We start from the raw sequence: 17043 nt of genomic DNA, 5'->3' as shown, positions 1-17043 counted from the left end.
AATCTTACACCTCTCCCTATTGTCTGTGATCACTGATGGCAACAATGGGACAACTGTAAATCCTTCCAGTGTCCTGAAATGGAAATCTCAGCTCACATACTATATAAATCTTATCTTAGTTTTCACTTTCACATTAAATAGTTCAGAGTGATTGAACAGAATTATGTCTGTTCCTTAATTGTACCTAACAGTATAGATAATGTGTTTCTGTACATACTTTAAGTGATATCTTATGGGCTGGAATGAAATACCATTATCACTTTAAAAGCCTAACCTTTAAGTACTTATGGAACCTGCATTAGTTGCCTTAAAGACATTATTTTACTTAATCCTAACAACAGACCTTAAAGATATAAATAAGATATTATTTACAGGTAAGAAAATTGAATATTTAAGAGGGTAAGTATTATCCAGGATAAAATATCTGCTGCTTGTTGAGGTAGGATTATAAACAAGGTCTGAATCCAGAACTGGAGCTCTAACCACTCTGTTTTACTGCCATTTTAAGAAATCCCTTTTAATAGATTGTTCTTTCGGTGGTAAAATACATATTACACTCAGTTTACCCTTTTACCATTCTTAAGTGTACAGTTCTGTGACAACAAGAACATTCATGGCTGGGCATAGGGCTCATGCCTGTAATGCCAGCACTTTGGGAGGCTGAGGTGGGCAGATTACTTGAGGTCAGGAGTTAAAGACCAGCCTGGCCAACATGGTGAAACCCTGTCTCTACTAAAAATACAAAAATTAGCCAGGCATGGTGGTGGGCACCTGTCATTCCAGCTACTTGGGAGGCTGAGGCAGGGAGAAATGCTTGAAACCACGAGGCAGAGGTTACATTGAGCAGAGATTGCACCACTGTACTCTAGCCTGGGTGACAGAGTGAGACTCTATCTCAAAAGCAAATAACAACAACAACAACAACAAAATCAGCTGGGCGCGGTGGCTCATGCCTGTAATTCCAGCACTTTGGGAGGCTGAGGTGGGCAAATCACGAGGCCAGGAGATCAAGACCGTCCTGGCTAACATGGTGAAAACCTGTCTCCACTAAAAATACAAAAAATTAGCTGGGTGTGGTGGCACGCACCTATAGTCCCAGCTACTTGGGAGGCTGAGGCAGGAGAATTGCTTGATCCTGGGAGACGGAGGTTGCAGTGAACCGAGATCACACCACTGCACTCTAGCCTGGGTGACAGAGTGAGACTCCATCTCAAAAAAAGAAAAAAAAAAAGAAAAAAAATCACATTGTTGTGTAGCAGTTACCACCATTTCATCTCCAGAACTTTTTCATCTTCCCTAACTGAAATTGTATATTCATACATTTTTTAAAAATGTTAAATTAATATTTATATCCATAATCAGTGACTAACCTTAATGTTACATTGACTTTTATTTTTATACCATCATAATAAATATTAAACCATAACTGATTCCAAGAGTTCCTAGCAATTTAAGCTTCTTAGCACCTAAGAACTCTCTCTAGGCTTTATAATAAGTAGTATATATCACATTTACCAAATCCTGTTTGGTCAAGTTACGTGCCCAGTTGATCTGGTTAGCTCAGTCATATAAGCCATGTAACTGTGAAAAGATTGACCAGGTGAAGCTGGGTGTGGTAGCATACACCTGTAGCCCCAGCTACTCAGAAGATCAAGATGGAAGGATCCATTGAGCCCATCAAGGCCAGCCTGGGCAACATAGTGAGGCCCTGCCTCCCTTTTTTTTTTTTTTTTTTAAAGATTGACCAGAAATAATTGTTTACTCAGTTAATGGGTTAGCTCAGTGAAACTCTGAAACTAGAAACCATATTTAGAGGGCCCATAGAGCCTGCATTATGTTATCTGTAATCTTTTCTGTGTTACTAATTCTTTATTCTTAGGGATAGATTTGCTGGTAGAAACATCTAAGGCAAGTTTGTCCAACCCATGGGCCACATGCAGCCCAGGACGGCTTTTGGTGCAGCCCAACACAAATTTGCAGAGTTTCTTAAACATGAGTTTTTTTCTTTTTTTTTTTTTTTAACCTCATCAGCTTTATTAGTGTATTTTATGTGTGGCTCAAAACTATTTTTCCAGTGTGGCCCAGGGAAGCCAAAAGATGAGTCACCCCCTGCAGTCACTTAGTTTCAACTTTGCAAACTAACATGGATGATGAAATTAGATACTCTGTATTTCATTTATCTGTCAAATATTTATCGAGCATTTTTTTTATTATGCATTACTGTCTGACAGTATTTACTGAAAAGTTAGTCAAAGATACTGCTAATTTTTAGTCATTTAAAACTGTATTACCACATCTATCAGGTAATGTAAATAATTTTGTTGAATCAATAATTAAAATTTCTGGTATTTCTGATATTTTTGGGTAGCAGTTCAAGTTAGATTTGAATTCCAAAGAACTTCCAAAAATGGGCAGTGGAATCATCAAAGAGACTTTTTTCTTTCCATTAAATATTTCTGGAATGCCTTCTATGTGTCAGACACCATACTGGTCGTTAGGGAATGTGATGATGCACGTAATACATCATTATTCCTGTTCTCTGGGAGTTTACAGTCTAGTTGACATATGTGAAATGTATATAGTGACTAATACCTACTTTTTACAGGTGCTCAGTGTAGCTGCAGAACAGATACATACAAATCAGTTAATATGTAACATGGGCCCTAAGTAAAATAGAGGGATGAAAAAAGGCTATGAAAATGAGGAGAAAAATTGTAAAAATAATATGAATCCATGTTTAAATTGATTTCTTACATATAGTTGGTTCAAACTATCAATGTATATGTGTGTAAATGCAGTGTTTCTTGTATATGTCAATATTGTATGCTTTTTTTTATAAAACAAGTTGCCATTGTTTTCTGTTGTAGACCAGCTGGTGGGAGTGACAAGTGGACAGCAACAGCTTGTGACTGTCTTTCATTGTACCTGACTGGAGCTGTAGCAACTATAATCTTACAGGTGGGTAGAGAGTTAACAATTTACGAGAGATATGTGCTGATGATCTCATTAATGTTTTCATCAATTCCATTTATTTTCTTTCTTGTTGAGAAAATAACACCAAACTTTGGATTTTGTTACGAATTTTGTTAGTTTTATTTCAAAGTGTAATTCTTGTTTGATGATAGTTACACCACAAATGATTGAATGAGTCAAAGTATTTCTAAAGTAGTATTCATGAGTTGATAATCTGCATGTTAAAAATATAATGTGTATGCTAGGGTGTGTTTCCAAAGCCATTTGATATTTGCCAACCTGGAAAGTTAGGCTTCTAGTGAAATCATAAATGTATGTCACACACGTGTATTTGAGAAGAGGCATACATCTTTTCAGACCACTTTAAAAATATCCTTTGCTTTTTTTCTAATTTAAATGCTTTGATTACATTAATGAGTAGAATTTTCTCTTATGATTCATTTTATTGTTACTTTTTATGTGCTTTCTCCAGTTTTATGACTTCTTCCATATGAAGCAGAATATGCTTTTTAGTTATTTTGCTTTTCGTAGGAGAGAAAAAGACCTTTGAAAATATATTTATTTATTATTTATTATTTTTATTTTTATTTTTTGAGACAGAGTCTCACTCCGTCACCAGGCGCCAGGCTGGAGTGCAGTGGCGCGACCTCACCTCACTGCAACCTGCACCTCTAGGGTTCAAGTAATTCTCCTGCGATTTTGATTCTGTAATTTACAAAGAAAGCAGGAGAATAAAGAAACTTGTTGACTGATGTTGTATTCCCCACTTCCCATTCTGGGACTGGAAAAAAAAGTTTCCAGTTTGATTTTTTTTTCTTTAATTTCACCTTGACCTTGAAGTCTTTCTGATGCATTTCATAAAATAACTCTGTTTCACTCTCTTCCATGCTATTTATTTTCTGATATGTTTAGATACCAAAATAACTTTACTCACTTGGGAATATTTCTTGCTTAGAGAAATGTAAAATAAATGCCTGTGAAATGTACACTGTTTATATGAAGATTTCATTTTGGTGTTTCATATTTACTCTGCTCTTAAATCACTGCAGGAGAACAACACAACTTGGCCATTACCTGTGAAAATTTTCTGCAGAGATGAAAAAGGAGAGCGTGTTGATGTTTCTAAATATTTGATTAAAAAGGGTTTGGCTTTGAGAGAAAGGAGGTATAGACTTTAAAAAAAAATTTTGACATCAGTTCGTGATGGATGCGGATGCCTCTTAGTTACATGTGCAAATCTTCTTACATGTGCTTTCAAATCTGAATTGCATCTTGTGTGCTCTTCAAGATTTGTAAACTATGCTTACCTGGCAGGGGAGAAACCATGATCACGAAGGTGGTTTTCCCAGGGCAAGTCTTATCCATTGCACTCCGGATGTGCTGACACCTGCAATTTCCCCAAATGTGGGAAACTCGATTGCATAATTTGTGATAGTGGGGGACTGCGTTCACGCTTTCCCCAGTGTTTAGGGGGAAAAAAAAAAAGATTTATAACCCTGAGGAGCCATCTCAGAAATAGATTCCTTCAGAATTGCGCATTTCATTGTTCAGGCACATCTCTTCTTGCACACTTAAGCCCTTTACTGACATACCTGCTTTTATAATTTGCCCTCTCCTTTGACATTTACACTGTAAACCAAAGAAAAAGAGAATAATGTAGTGGTACCAGATCTTAGCCCTCTGGCATCCTTTGCTTTAGACATAAATATTTAAGCTTTATTTTAGAAATTCTGGTAGATGTGTACCTACTAGATGTATTTATATGAACTGTAAATGTATATGAAACGGGATGAAATATATGAAACATTTATATGAAACAAAATATATATGAAACAAAATAAACATATTTATATGAAATTTATTTATACAATAAGTAGTTCAACGTATTTACATTTAAAAATTCTTTCAGGTTCAGTGTTTGGGGTTTAAGCACCTTTGATCCAGGGACAGGATCACAATACGGTTGTGGCCCTAGTTTAATCTTTTCTCTCTCTTTCTAGAGACATAGAGCTATGTTGGAATTAGAGAAACAAGTTCCTAAGTAGCCACTGTGTACCAAATACATGGCCTCATACGTAGCCAGATCTCCGTAGATGTATTTGCCTTAACTTATATCTTAACTTATTGAGAACAGGATCCGAGTCCTGATGAAATGGAAAACGAATGAGAAGTCAGGAAGAAAGTGGGACATGAGGCTAGATATGGGAGATCTGGCCTGGGTTGCCCGGGCTTTGGTATACAGCTAGCCTAATTGCTTTGCCTTTAGGCTAAAGCAGTTCCTTGATAGAAGAAATGTTATAATGAAAAGTGCTAGGCAAGTTAATACTACTGACATTGTCTGCTGCCAGTTGTTTACTGCTTTTACGGACTAAAACTACCAGCTATCTTAAGGCAGCAGTGGGTTGGGGGACTAGCAGGTTATTTGAGGAATTACGTAGCTGTTTAGCTAATGTTTGTTTGTTTGTTTATTTTTGAGACTGAGTCTCACTCTGTCGCCCAGGCTCCAGTGCAGTGCTGTGATCTCAGCTAACTGCACCCTTTGACCCCAGGGTTCAAGCAGTTCTCATGCCTCAGCCTCCCAAGTAGCAGGGATTACAGGCACATACCACCATGCCTGGCTAATTCTTGTGTTTTTAGTAGAGACAGGGTTTCACCATGTTGGCCAGGCTGGTCTCAAACTTCTGACCTCTGGTGATCTGCCTGCCTCAACCTCCCAAAGTGCTGGGATTACAGGCATGACCCACCACGCCCAGGCTTTATTTCCTTTTAAAAGTACAGGAGATTAGAAGAAACAGAAACTTGATATAATTATACTAAAACACAACCAATATTAACATTTCCTTCTAAGATTTTATTTTTTTGTACAGTAGGGATACCTATTACTTTTAAGTGGAAGGGAATAATATAAAGTAGAAAAACTGAGTAAATACAGCATATTACCACTAACACCTAATATATGAATAGTACCTTAATATTTTTTAAGAGACTCATGTTTTCTTTGTATTAATGGATGCTAATAGCTTGCCAGATGCCTGTTCTATCTGTGGACTAAATTGAAATCATCTAAAAGGTGTTATATCTTCTAGTAATATTGAATTCATTGTACCACATTTAGGAAATTTTAAGAGAGCATAGTCTATAAATATGAGATAGAAATTTAAAACATTTACTTAAAATTTTATTGCTTTTTCTCATCAGTCTCAATTTTAATTTTAACTTAAGTTATGCTAATTTTTACATAACAAATTAGAGCAAATATTTTCTTTGAATTTCATATATATCTGAAGAATTCTTTTTATATTGTTTTACCCAGAGTTTTATATTTGCTCATATTTAGATATGTTCTTTTTTGGATGTTACAGAATTAACAAATTAGATAACAGCCATTCATTATCTGAGAAGTCTCTGAAAGTCCCCCTGGAACAAGAAGATTCAGTAGATATTAACTGTATTAAAACTAACTTTGACCCTGACAAAAAAGCTGCTGACATAATCAGTGAACACCAAGTGTCTGAACTTCAGGAGAAAATTCTAGAACCAAGAACCACTAGATGCTATAAACCACCAACTATTCCTAACATGAAAGTATTTGAGGCAACAGTCAGCTGTGTTGCTGATGATGGAACTATATTTGTATTACCTAAACCATCAGGTAAGACCTTCTATGTTATGTAGGCTCCAGTTCTCTAGTAAGAATGACAGGGATTGAAGTACCTTGGGCAACCTCTTTGAATGTTATTTTCACAAGGTTGTTAGGAGGATTAAATGATTTCACATAGTGTGTGCAAAGTGCTTTTAAATAGTGCCTAACACATAAAAATAATTTAATGCAGTCCTTTCATTATTCTAACATAGCAGTGTTATATAATTATAATTATGTGAGTGCTGTTCTCAGTATAAGAAGAAAGGAATTTGGAATTTCATTTCCATTATTGTGGCAGATTGAACAACTCTCCCAAATAAGTCAGATCAAATGCCTATTTTTTTTAAATTAACATTTACTGAATTGGTATAAAAGTAAAGAATATACCAAGCTCCAGAACAAAGTGAAATCACACACTGGGAGGTAAGCATACTCCAAAGAAGGCAATCACTCTAGAGTTGCTTCGTAACTATAGAACCTTGAACAACTTTGATAACTACATGAAGTTCAAGAAAAAGGAAATAAAGCCCCAGATCCCTTTGCTCAAAGTGCGAAATCTAATAGCACATGAAGATGGGATCCCGAAGGGTGACTTCCACAGTGTGGTTTAAGGGTCAATGCACTGATCACACTAAAAATGTCTAAAATTAGATTTTCAAATGAATTTTTTAAAATTACTATAAAATGTTATTAATGTGAAAGAGTACAAAATGTGTTATTTAAGTAAAAACATTAAAATGAGTAGCCATATATACATTCCCCACGATAAGCAGCAGCATCACCAGAACCTAAGCAGACCTGTGTGGCCCTACTTGATCATGTTTCCTGTTTTGCCACCCAATACATAGCCACTTTTCTGAATTTGCTAATTATTATTTCCTATATGCATCACTAAACAAATATTTTAGGTTTTCAATCTTTCAAACTTTATGTAACCAGAACCCAAATGTACACATTCTTTTGTGACTTTTCATCAAAATGTTTGAGACTTGTCCACCTTGATTCATCTCATAATATTTCATTCTTTTTTTTTTTTTTGAGGCGGTGTCTCACTCTGTCACCAGGCTGGAGTGCAGTGGTGCGATCTTGGCTTACTGCAACCTTCACCTCCCACGTTGAGGTGATTCCCCTGCCTCAGCCTCCTAAGTAGCTGGGACTACAGGCGTGTACCACCACTCCCAGCTAATTTTTGTATTTTAAGTAAAGACGGGGTCTTACCTTGTTGGCCAGGATGATCTCGATTTATTGACCTCGGGATCTGCCTGCCTCGGCCTCCCAAAGTGCTGTTTTATTCATTTTTTAAACGAATTAATAGCATTCCTGTGAATGTTTATAGCTCAGTTTATCCATTCTACTATTGATGGACACTTAACATTTCTAGATTTTCCATGATTACAAAAAATCCTATTAACATTCTTGTACCTGTGTCTTGTTACACACAGGCAAAATTTTTGTAGAGCACATAATCTAGTGAACAGAATTGGTGGATCATTGGCCTGGCACAGTGGCTCACACCTGTCATCCCCACAATTTGGGAGGCCAAGATGGGCGGATCACATGAAGTCAGGAGTTTGAGACCAGCCTGCCCAGCATGATGAAACCCCATCTCTACTATAAAAATACAAAAATTGGCGATGCAGTGGCTCATGCCTGTAATCCTAGCACTTTGGGAGGCTGAGGCAGGCAGATCACGAGGTTAAGAGATTGAGACCATCCTGGCCAACATGGTGAAACCCTGTCTCTACTAAAAATACAAAAATTAGCTGGATGTGGTGGGGCATGCCTGTATGCCCACCTACTCGGGAGGCTGAGGCAGGCGAATCACTTGAACCTGGGCGACAGAGGTTGCAGTGAGCTGAGGTTGTGCCGCCACACTCCAGCCTGACAACAGAAAGCCTCCATCTCAAAAAAATAAATAAAAATAAAATAAAAAATAGTTTTTCCAAGTTGTTTATAACAGTTTACACTTGTCACTAGCAGTGCATGAGGATTCTCATTACCCCATATCCTTGCTAACACTTGATAATGTCACATTAAGTTTTCCCAATCCTAGTAGGTCCGAAATTGTCCCTCACTATGGCTTTAATTAGCATTTCCTGACTTCATATGGGGTAAACATCATTTTTTCTATTTGAGTCATTTGTATTTCTGTGTTTATGGAGTGCCTGTCCATGTCTTTGCTCGCTTTCCGTTAAGTCACTGCTTTCTGATTTATAGTTCTTAATATATCCCGAACACTTACTCCTTCTTAGTTTTATGTGTTGCAGATATCTTCTCTCAGTTTCTTATCTTTTCAGTGTCTTTTGGGAGTTTCTGGATGATCAGAAAGTTTTAACGTAATTTTATCAGTCATCTTTGTTTTTTGGTTTTGTATCTCATTAAATCTGTTCTTACTCTGAGATCAGAAAGCTATTTTGTTATATGGTCTTGTAAAAAAATGTTTATAGTTCTGTTGTTATGTGAAGTCTTTAGGCCATCCAGGAATAGATTTTCAGGTAGATATGAAGAAGAGATCTAATTTTTTAAATAGATTTAGTTAGTAGTTCCAGCTCATCTGCTTAATACTCCACATGTTCCCCACTGATCTGCAGTACCAACTTTGTCAAAAATTAAGGTTCTGTATGGGCAGGAGTTGTTTCTGAACTTTTTTTTTTTTTTTCTTTGAGACGAAGTCTGGCTCTGTCACCAGGCTGGAGTGCAGTGGCACAATCTCAGCTCACTGCAACCTCTGCCTTCTAGGTTCAAGCGATTCTTTCACCTCAGCCTCCTGAGTAGCTGGGACCACAGGCGCGTGCCACCACGCCTGGCTAATTTTTTTGTATTTTTAGTAGAGACGGGGTTTCACTGTGTTGGCCAGAATGGTCTCGATCTCTTGACCTCGTGATCCACCCGCCTCAGCCTCCCAAAGTGCTGGGATTACAGGCGTGAGCCACCGCTCCCAGCCTGTTTCTGAACTTTCTATTCAGTGTGTGTTCTATTTATCTATCCCTACACCAATACCACAGTTTTTTTCCTGAATATAGCTTATATTACTTTTGGTGTATATAGAAGTTGTAACGCTTGAAATCCATTGACTTTCTTGTTCTTCAGGTGCATCTTGGTTCCTTAAATCATGTGTTTTCTTTACCCTACCCTGTTGTTTCTGTGGGACACACTGTGTGCAAAGTGTTGCAAGGTCACAAAGCAAAGGCAGAGTTAGACTAGAGATGAGGAAGGAGAATATTTTTGAGAAATGCTCCAAACTCCATGGCTTTGGAAATACAGATAGATATGGACAAGAAAAAAATACTTGTAGATCTTTTTAGAGTTAGGAACTTAGAGAAAGAACTCACACAGTGATAGGCATAAGTAAGACATAGAGGTTCAGCCTGGCTGAAAGAATAGAAGTAATGAAGTTTAGTAAGAATAAGGGAGTTAGATATGTGATGAAGCTGTTGGGTTTTTAGCATCATGATACGTGAGGGCTGCCACCCAGGATTTTACTACTTCCTCCATGATTTCAATCTTTTTGTGCATCTGTAAACCTTGGGATCCTTGAGAATGTAAAAATCGTGGAGCCCCATTTTTTGTACACCTGAGAGTGGCAATGATACATGTTGTTGGCAGAATTTAGAACTTAGGCCACCAGTGAGGATGTAGACATCCTTAATACTCTCCCAGCATAGAAGAGGAACAACATGAAACTAGCTTCTATAGACTGCTAAAATGACTCTCAGATCAGTACTAGCATAAATTAACCTGCCTTTCACCATTGTGTCTCTTACTTCCCTCACCTTGGGACTAAGATGCTGGGGGTATGGATGGAGGGTTTCCAGGTTTGTAGGACCTGTCACTTACACAAGTTTGTAGGCTCTCTATGAAGAAAGAATATAGTCTGAGTGTGGTGGTTCACGCCTGTAATCTTAGCACTTTAGGCCAAGACTGGAAGATTGCTTAAGCCCAGGAGTTTGAGACCAGGCTGGGCAACATGGCAAGACTCCATCACTACAAAACATGCAAGTATTAGTTGGGCATGGTGGTACATTCCTGAATCACAGCCATTCAGGAAAGTGAGGCAGGAGGATTGCTTGAGTCCAGCAGGTCTAGGATATAGTGAGGTGTGTTCATACCACTGAACTCCAGCCTGGGCAGCAGAGTGGGACCCTGTCTCATTTTCTAAAAATAAGATAAATGCCGAAGTTTATATTTCTTGAGAATGAGAATGACTGGAGCTTTAGGAAACTTTGAGAATATTCAGGTTCCTCCTGAGATCTTTAGGCTTATATGCAAATGCTTCCTGACTATAACTTGGGCCCATCAGAATAGTTGATAACTCTCGCAATCATAGGGCTTAAATGTCATTAACTCCTAGTTAGTATCTATGAATGTGGGTATGGCAGATATGAATTTACTGAAATTTTTCTTTCATTTGTTGATCTCTTAAATATATTTTTTAATTTGAAAGAATAAAATCGGTACAATTAGCTGTTCTAGAAAAAAATAATAATGTTTGAGACCTGTGGTAATAGTACTTAACCCAGAAACTGCTTGACATGTGTAAATAGTCATTGTCCAAACTGGTAGCCTGTTAACTGCCAGGCAGTGTGCTGGATGCTTTACATCTAATCCTTCTGCAGTACATGATGATACTGACAGGTACTGTTATTCCCACAAGATTCTGTTATACTCAGAATAGGTGGTTATTATGGAAGAATAAACTGAGGCCTATTGGAGGTAAGGGAACTACCCAAGATCACACAACTAAAACAGTAAGGTTGGAATGGTAGCTGACTCCAGAGCTTGTCCTCTATGGTATCAGTTATGGATATATTTACTGTGGAAATACTGGGCCAATTAGCAATGAAAGCAAAATGGAAAATTTAATTTATATTCCCCTCATTATACTGTATCTAAGCATCAAGTAATACGTAACTTGTGTTCTGCTTTACTTAAGGCTGTCAAACTGACCCTATTTTAAATTGGTAGTACTTTCATAGTAGGCTAGCTGGTATGTGTTTAGAGGTCCTTATGATGTTTGTACTTTCATAATATCAAAAGATCATAATATTGTTTATGTGCTATTACTAATATGTTTTAAAACATATTTTTACAAAAGTTCTGTTTTGGAGACTGATTTTTAATTATACTACTTAAGAAATGTTATTAAATTGACAAATGTTAGGGAATTTTCCTTAAATGCTTTCTGTCCTTAATACTTTTTTTCAGAATTTGAGTTAATAAAAATGACAAATGAAATTCAAAGTAATTTAAAATGCCTTGGTCTTTTGGAGCCTTATTTCTGGAAAAAAGGAGAAGCATGTGCAGTAAGAGGATCTGATACTCTGTGGTATCGAGGAAAGGTGATGGAGGTTGTAGGTGGCACGGTCAGAGTGAGTCTGATATTCTTTTGTGACTATTCTGAGGTTAAATGCTAAAGTCTTTGGTATTGAAATGAGAAAATTGGATTAAAACATCTTTTGATGAAAATTGTGTAGGAAGATCAGTCATGTTATACTTTTATTTGTAATTTTGATTTTATTTTCAAATATATTTAGTAACCTGAATAAGCAAAAGATATTTCTAGGGAAGGATTTGATCATTAGTTAATGGTTGGACCACTTAGTTGTAATTGGTAACCCTGTTTGTACACATAGTGTTAAGTAAAACAATATGTTTTCCAATATATTAAATATCTCACTAGCAAATTTGTTATGGCCTAGTTAGCTTTTCAGGGTAACGGCCAATTTACCTTTCCAGAGTGATAAGGTAGCACTCAGGTTTCATTCAAAATCTTCAAAAATAGCTACATCCTTTAAAAGATGTATATATGTAAAATACAGATGAAAATACCTCCAGTACATCGTATTTACTAAGTAAAGCAATGAAGTTGATGAAATACTTCATCATATATTCAGCATTTGAAAACTTTAGTTTTAATTGGGGATGGGGGAAGAAAACCTTAAGTGTAAATGTCTTTTGTTTCCACCTGGACAGGAGTTTATTATCTGTTTGATGATGATGCCTAATGATTACACAGTACTTCAGGTTTTTTTTTAGCTTCCTTCACATATATGCATTTATATTTTATAATTTGTTCACAGTTATCCTAGACATAGATTATTATTCTCATTTTACTCATAATAAAATTGTAATTTAGGTTCAGTGACCTGCCATGATTACTGGGTCATGATGCTAGAGTTAATACCCAAGCATCTGATTCCTAAACTTCTGATTCTAAGTCTTAGGCTTTTTCTACTGAACTACAAACTTTTAATGGTTTTCATAGACGTCAGATATTTTCAAATTTGAGGTAAGTACTTAAACATCTGGATAGTTACAGGGGTTATCTGAGCAACTTGAATGTATGTGCAAAGTAACATGCATTCACGTATATATACATTTGAGTTGCTCAGATAACTCCTGACTTTTTTTTTTCCCCACAGGTAAAATGAAAGTTGGTGTTGATCAAGTTATTATACTTCATTAACTTTATGTTTGTTAAATAAGATGGTGAACTTTTATAAAAATTTTCATGCTGTCCAAATATCTGTTTAACTTACTTAAAAGAACTTTGATAGTTTAATCATCACCTTATATGTTTTCATGTGATCACTTTACATTTTTAGTGTACACAATGGATTTCATTTCATAACCAGGTATCTTTCAAAGTTTATCCTGTGGTCCACATTAAGAAATAAACATCTTGTCAAACCATACACTAATTATCTGTGACGTATTCGGACATTTTTTGTTCAATTCTATTTTATTTTTTAATGCTAATTGCCAAGCAAATCCAATTAAGCAGTGATATGTTCATTTCATTATGTTGGGACAGAAGAAATAATTTATTGGCATTCTTTATTCTTAAGACAATTTAGAAATTGAATTATCAAGATTAAAGCATTTCAAAAGAATTTGTAAATCCAGTAAGACCCAGTTTTTTAAAAAAAAGTCTCATGGGTTAAGTGTTAGAAAACCTTTTTACAATGAAGTTTGATACACTATTGCATGAGGAGGGAATAAATACAGTATTGCCTTTTTTCCTGGAAATTTTTAAAATGCAGATTTTAAAATTTTCAAGATGTCTTTTTTTTTTTTTTGAGACAAGTTCTTGCTCAGTCACCAGGCTTGGAGTACAGTGATGCAATCATAGCTCACTGCAGCCTCAACCTCCAGGCTTATGCAGTCCCTCTCACTTCAGCCTCCTGAGTAACTGTGACCACCACAGCCAGTTAATTTTTGTGTTTTTAATAGAGATGGGGTCTTACTGTGTTGTCCAGGCTGGTCTCAAATTCCTAGGCTCAAACACTCCGTCCACCTCTGCCCTCTAAAGTGCTGGGATTACAGGTGTGAGCCACCAAGCCCGGCCTGTCTTTTATTTTTATTTTTTTTCCAAATAACAGGAAATTCCTTTTGTCCCCTAGCTTTTAATAATAATTTAAACTATTAATTTTATTTGACCTGTTTCAGGTACAATATTTAGATCATGGATTCACTGAAAAGATTCCACAGTGCCATCTTTACCCTATTTTGCTGTATCCTGATATACCCCAGTTTTGTATTCCCTGTCAGCTCCATAATACCACACCTGTGAGTACATAATAATTTGTGGGATGATTAATTTTAAATAGTTTTTGTTAATACATTTTTAGAAATATTTACAATGTAAGATGAAATTTTAGTTGCAACAAAAAAGTAATAAAACACCAAATGTTACCAAAACAGCTAAACAGCCTTTATGAAAGACAGTTACAAAATTATATTGAAGGCTGTAAAACATCTGAATAAATGAAGAGACGTGTTCATAAGTGGGAAGGTATAAGATTGCAAAAATTTATCAAATGAAATTACAACAAACTTGAAACTGGAGATCAGATAAAAGAGTGTCTTATTCTGTCTTGCTGCATAACAAATTAAGCTGAGACATAGTGGTCTAAAACAACAATAAACTTGTATTATCTCATACAATTTCTGTGGCTCAGGGATTAGGAATGGCTTAGCTGGGTTGTTTTGACAAGGGGTCTGTATTCGTTTTCACACTGTTACACAGGTACTACCTAAGACTGGGTAATTTATGAAGTAAAGAGGGATAATTGACACACATTTCTGCATGGCTGAAGAGGCATTAGGAAACATAAATCGTGGTAGAAGGTGAAGGAGAAGCAAGTACCTTCTTCACAAGGTTGCAATAGGAAAAGAGATTGAAGGTTGAGGGGAGAAATGTCAGACACTTTCAAAACGATCAGCTCTTGTGAGAACTCAAAATCAGCATGAGGGAAACTGCCCCATGATACAGTCACTTCCCACTAGGTTGTTCTCTCAACACGTGGGGATTACAATTCAAGATGAGATTTGGGTGGAGACCCAGAGCCAAACCATATCAGGGTCCCTTGTGGTACTGCATTCAAGATATTCACCGTAACTGTAGTCATCCTAAGGATCAACTAGGGACAGAGGGTCCACTTCAGATGGTTGACTTGTGGTTGTTGGAGGAAGGCTCACTGCCTCACCATGTGAACCTCTTAACACATAAAAACATGACAATCACTATTCGTTAATGATTACATATCATAGGTCTTGTACAAACAGTACATTGGCATATTGGTCTTTTTAAAAAAAGTTGTAGATGTAATGTTTTACTTTTAAATGTAGGGTGTGTGTGTGTGTTTTAATCTCTCACCTCTTGCTGAACAGGTTTATATTTTTAAAGTATAAAATGAATACTCAAATTATTCATTTTTAAAGATTATTTTTATGTACCTATGCTATTCTCTAAGAACTGCTTGTGTATTTTGTACTGCTACCCGATATTATTTGTTTATGGCTACTTTTGTGTATCTTAATTTGCTTCCTGGTCTTATTTTATAAAAGCATAAAAGAATCTGGTTTATTAATCCCAAATAGGTTGGGAATGTCTGGCAACCAGATGCAATAGAAGTCCTTCAACAACTGCTTTCAAAGAGAGAGGTGGAAATTCACATTATGGTAATTTAAAGTATATATAGTTGGTATAAATTATTTGCCATAAAACGTCATAACTAACATAATTCGAGGGATATTTTTGATGATAAACAATGGTGTATACCTTCTTATGTGAATATAAATTACTCATTAGCATAAAAGGAACTACCAGGTTGGTTCCTAGACTTGCTTTAAATAAGCCTGATTTTGAACAAGTTTCTGAGAACTTTCATAACCATTAAAGTCAGTAATTTGAAAGATTCTTTATTAACAGGTTGTCTTGTTATAGGGGGCAGTATTAAATTGTTGGACATGTTTATAAATATATGTAGCAGTTTCCAAGATGGTGGTGTATACTCAGCACTGTCTTAGGTCCAGGTAATTCAGAGTTTATCATGATCTGTGTCCTCAAAGCCTTTATCTGGTTAGTGAAACAAGACATAAACCTAAAAAATTTCCACTATAAAGTAACATGCCAAAAGCTAAGTAACTGGTAAAAAGAGTAGTAGGAGTTTAGAGATGGTGAGAATTGAGGTAGCCTGTAAAGCAAAGATGGTGACATGCTCCTGACTGGGGAAATGAAATGCACAGAGATACAAAGAGACGTTAGGGAAATGGTCTAACTGTTTGACTTGAAAAGTGGAAGTTTTGTGAGGAGTAGTGGTAGTGAATAGCGTTCAGGAGAGGTATGGGCCGTTTGATGGGGTTGGTAGGGAGGGCCTTAGTGGAGGTTTCTGAGCAGTGAGGTAATAAAGATCAACCTGCAGCTGCTATGTTTGGAGGACCCAAGTGGAAAGATACATGGTAAGGAAAGTATGTTTGTATTAAAGGGTGATGATAGAGTGATAAAGACCTAAAGGAGTCACAGACCCACTTAAATAAGAGAGTGGCTTTTGTTATTACTAAGAGTTCCTCCCTAGTTACTCAGTTCTCCATGGCACGTCACTGAAGTAAGGTAGAGATTGAAATTTTTAGTTTGTCTAGACAGCTTTCTTTGCTGCTTAGCTTAATTAACGTAAAAGAACAACTTGTGGTATAGCAAAGGCTGCCAGGTTTCAGAGACCATGAATGTGCATGCCACACAATCTGACTGACAGCAGGCCTGGCCAAGACTCACTCCTCTCCCTGAAACACAAAGGGAGATGCTAACAGAGGGCCTCTTAGGTGCTAGCCTCTGCTCTAGGCCTGGACACACAGCTGAGGGCTGAGAAGTAAGAAATCCCTGCCTTTCTAGAGCTTCCATTTCAGTGGTGGGAAAGAGAAAACAAAATAAACTGTAAGGAATATTAGATAGTGATGGGTGCTAGGAGAAAAAAAGCAAAGGAGGCTGATAGAAATGGCATGGCCAGGGAGGAGGTTCCACTTTAAAAATTTTAGTCAAGACCTTAAAGTGATTAGAGGACAGACCACTAGGTGCAGGGAGAAGAGTGCTGACACAGGAGCAGGACTGAGCGGGAGGGGACCGCATTGACAGAGGACCGAATGTT

The 17043-nt window shown here is 36.7% G+C and overlaps 1 protein-coding gene and 1 non-coding gene across 4 annotated transcripts in view; both read left to right on the top strand.

Moving 5' to 3' along the window:
• RNF17 (ring finger protein 17) overlaps window positions 1-17043 on the top strand; it is a 104606-nt gene that overhangs the window by 72589 nt on the left and 14974 nt on the right. For all 3 annotated transcript variants that reach the window (XM_032260066.1, XM_032260065.1, XM_032260067.1), the window contains 6 exons: window positions 2868-2958; window positions 4023-4138; window positions 6336-6625; window positions 11822-11985; window positions 14066-14185; window positions 15500-15580. In XM_032260066.1, coding sequence (XP_032115957.1) covers window positions 2868-2958; window positions 4023-4138; window positions 6336-6625; window positions 11822-11985; window positions 14066-14185; window positions 15500-15580 — 862 coding nt within the window. The remainder of the gene's footprint in view (window positions 1-2867; window positions 2959-4022; window positions 4139-6335; window positions 6626-11821; window positions 11986-14065; window positions 14186-15499; window positions 15581-17043) is intronic.
• On the top strand, window positions 4273-4436 carry LOC116537929. The gene has a single exon (XR_004263419.1). It is a non-coding gene; the product is annotated as a U1 spliceosomal RNA (small nuclear RNA).

Source organism: Sapajus apella, unplaced genomic scaffold, assembly GCF_009761245.1.
Source record: "Sapajus apella isolate SASKATOON/1434 unplaced genomic scaffold, GSC_monkey_1.0 scaffold114, whole genome shotgun sequence".
NCBI classification, from domain to species: Eukaryota; Metazoa; Chordata; class Mammalia; order Primates; family Cebidae; genus Sapajus; species Sapajus apella.
This window is presented reverse-complemented; position numbering and strand designations above follow the sequence as displayed.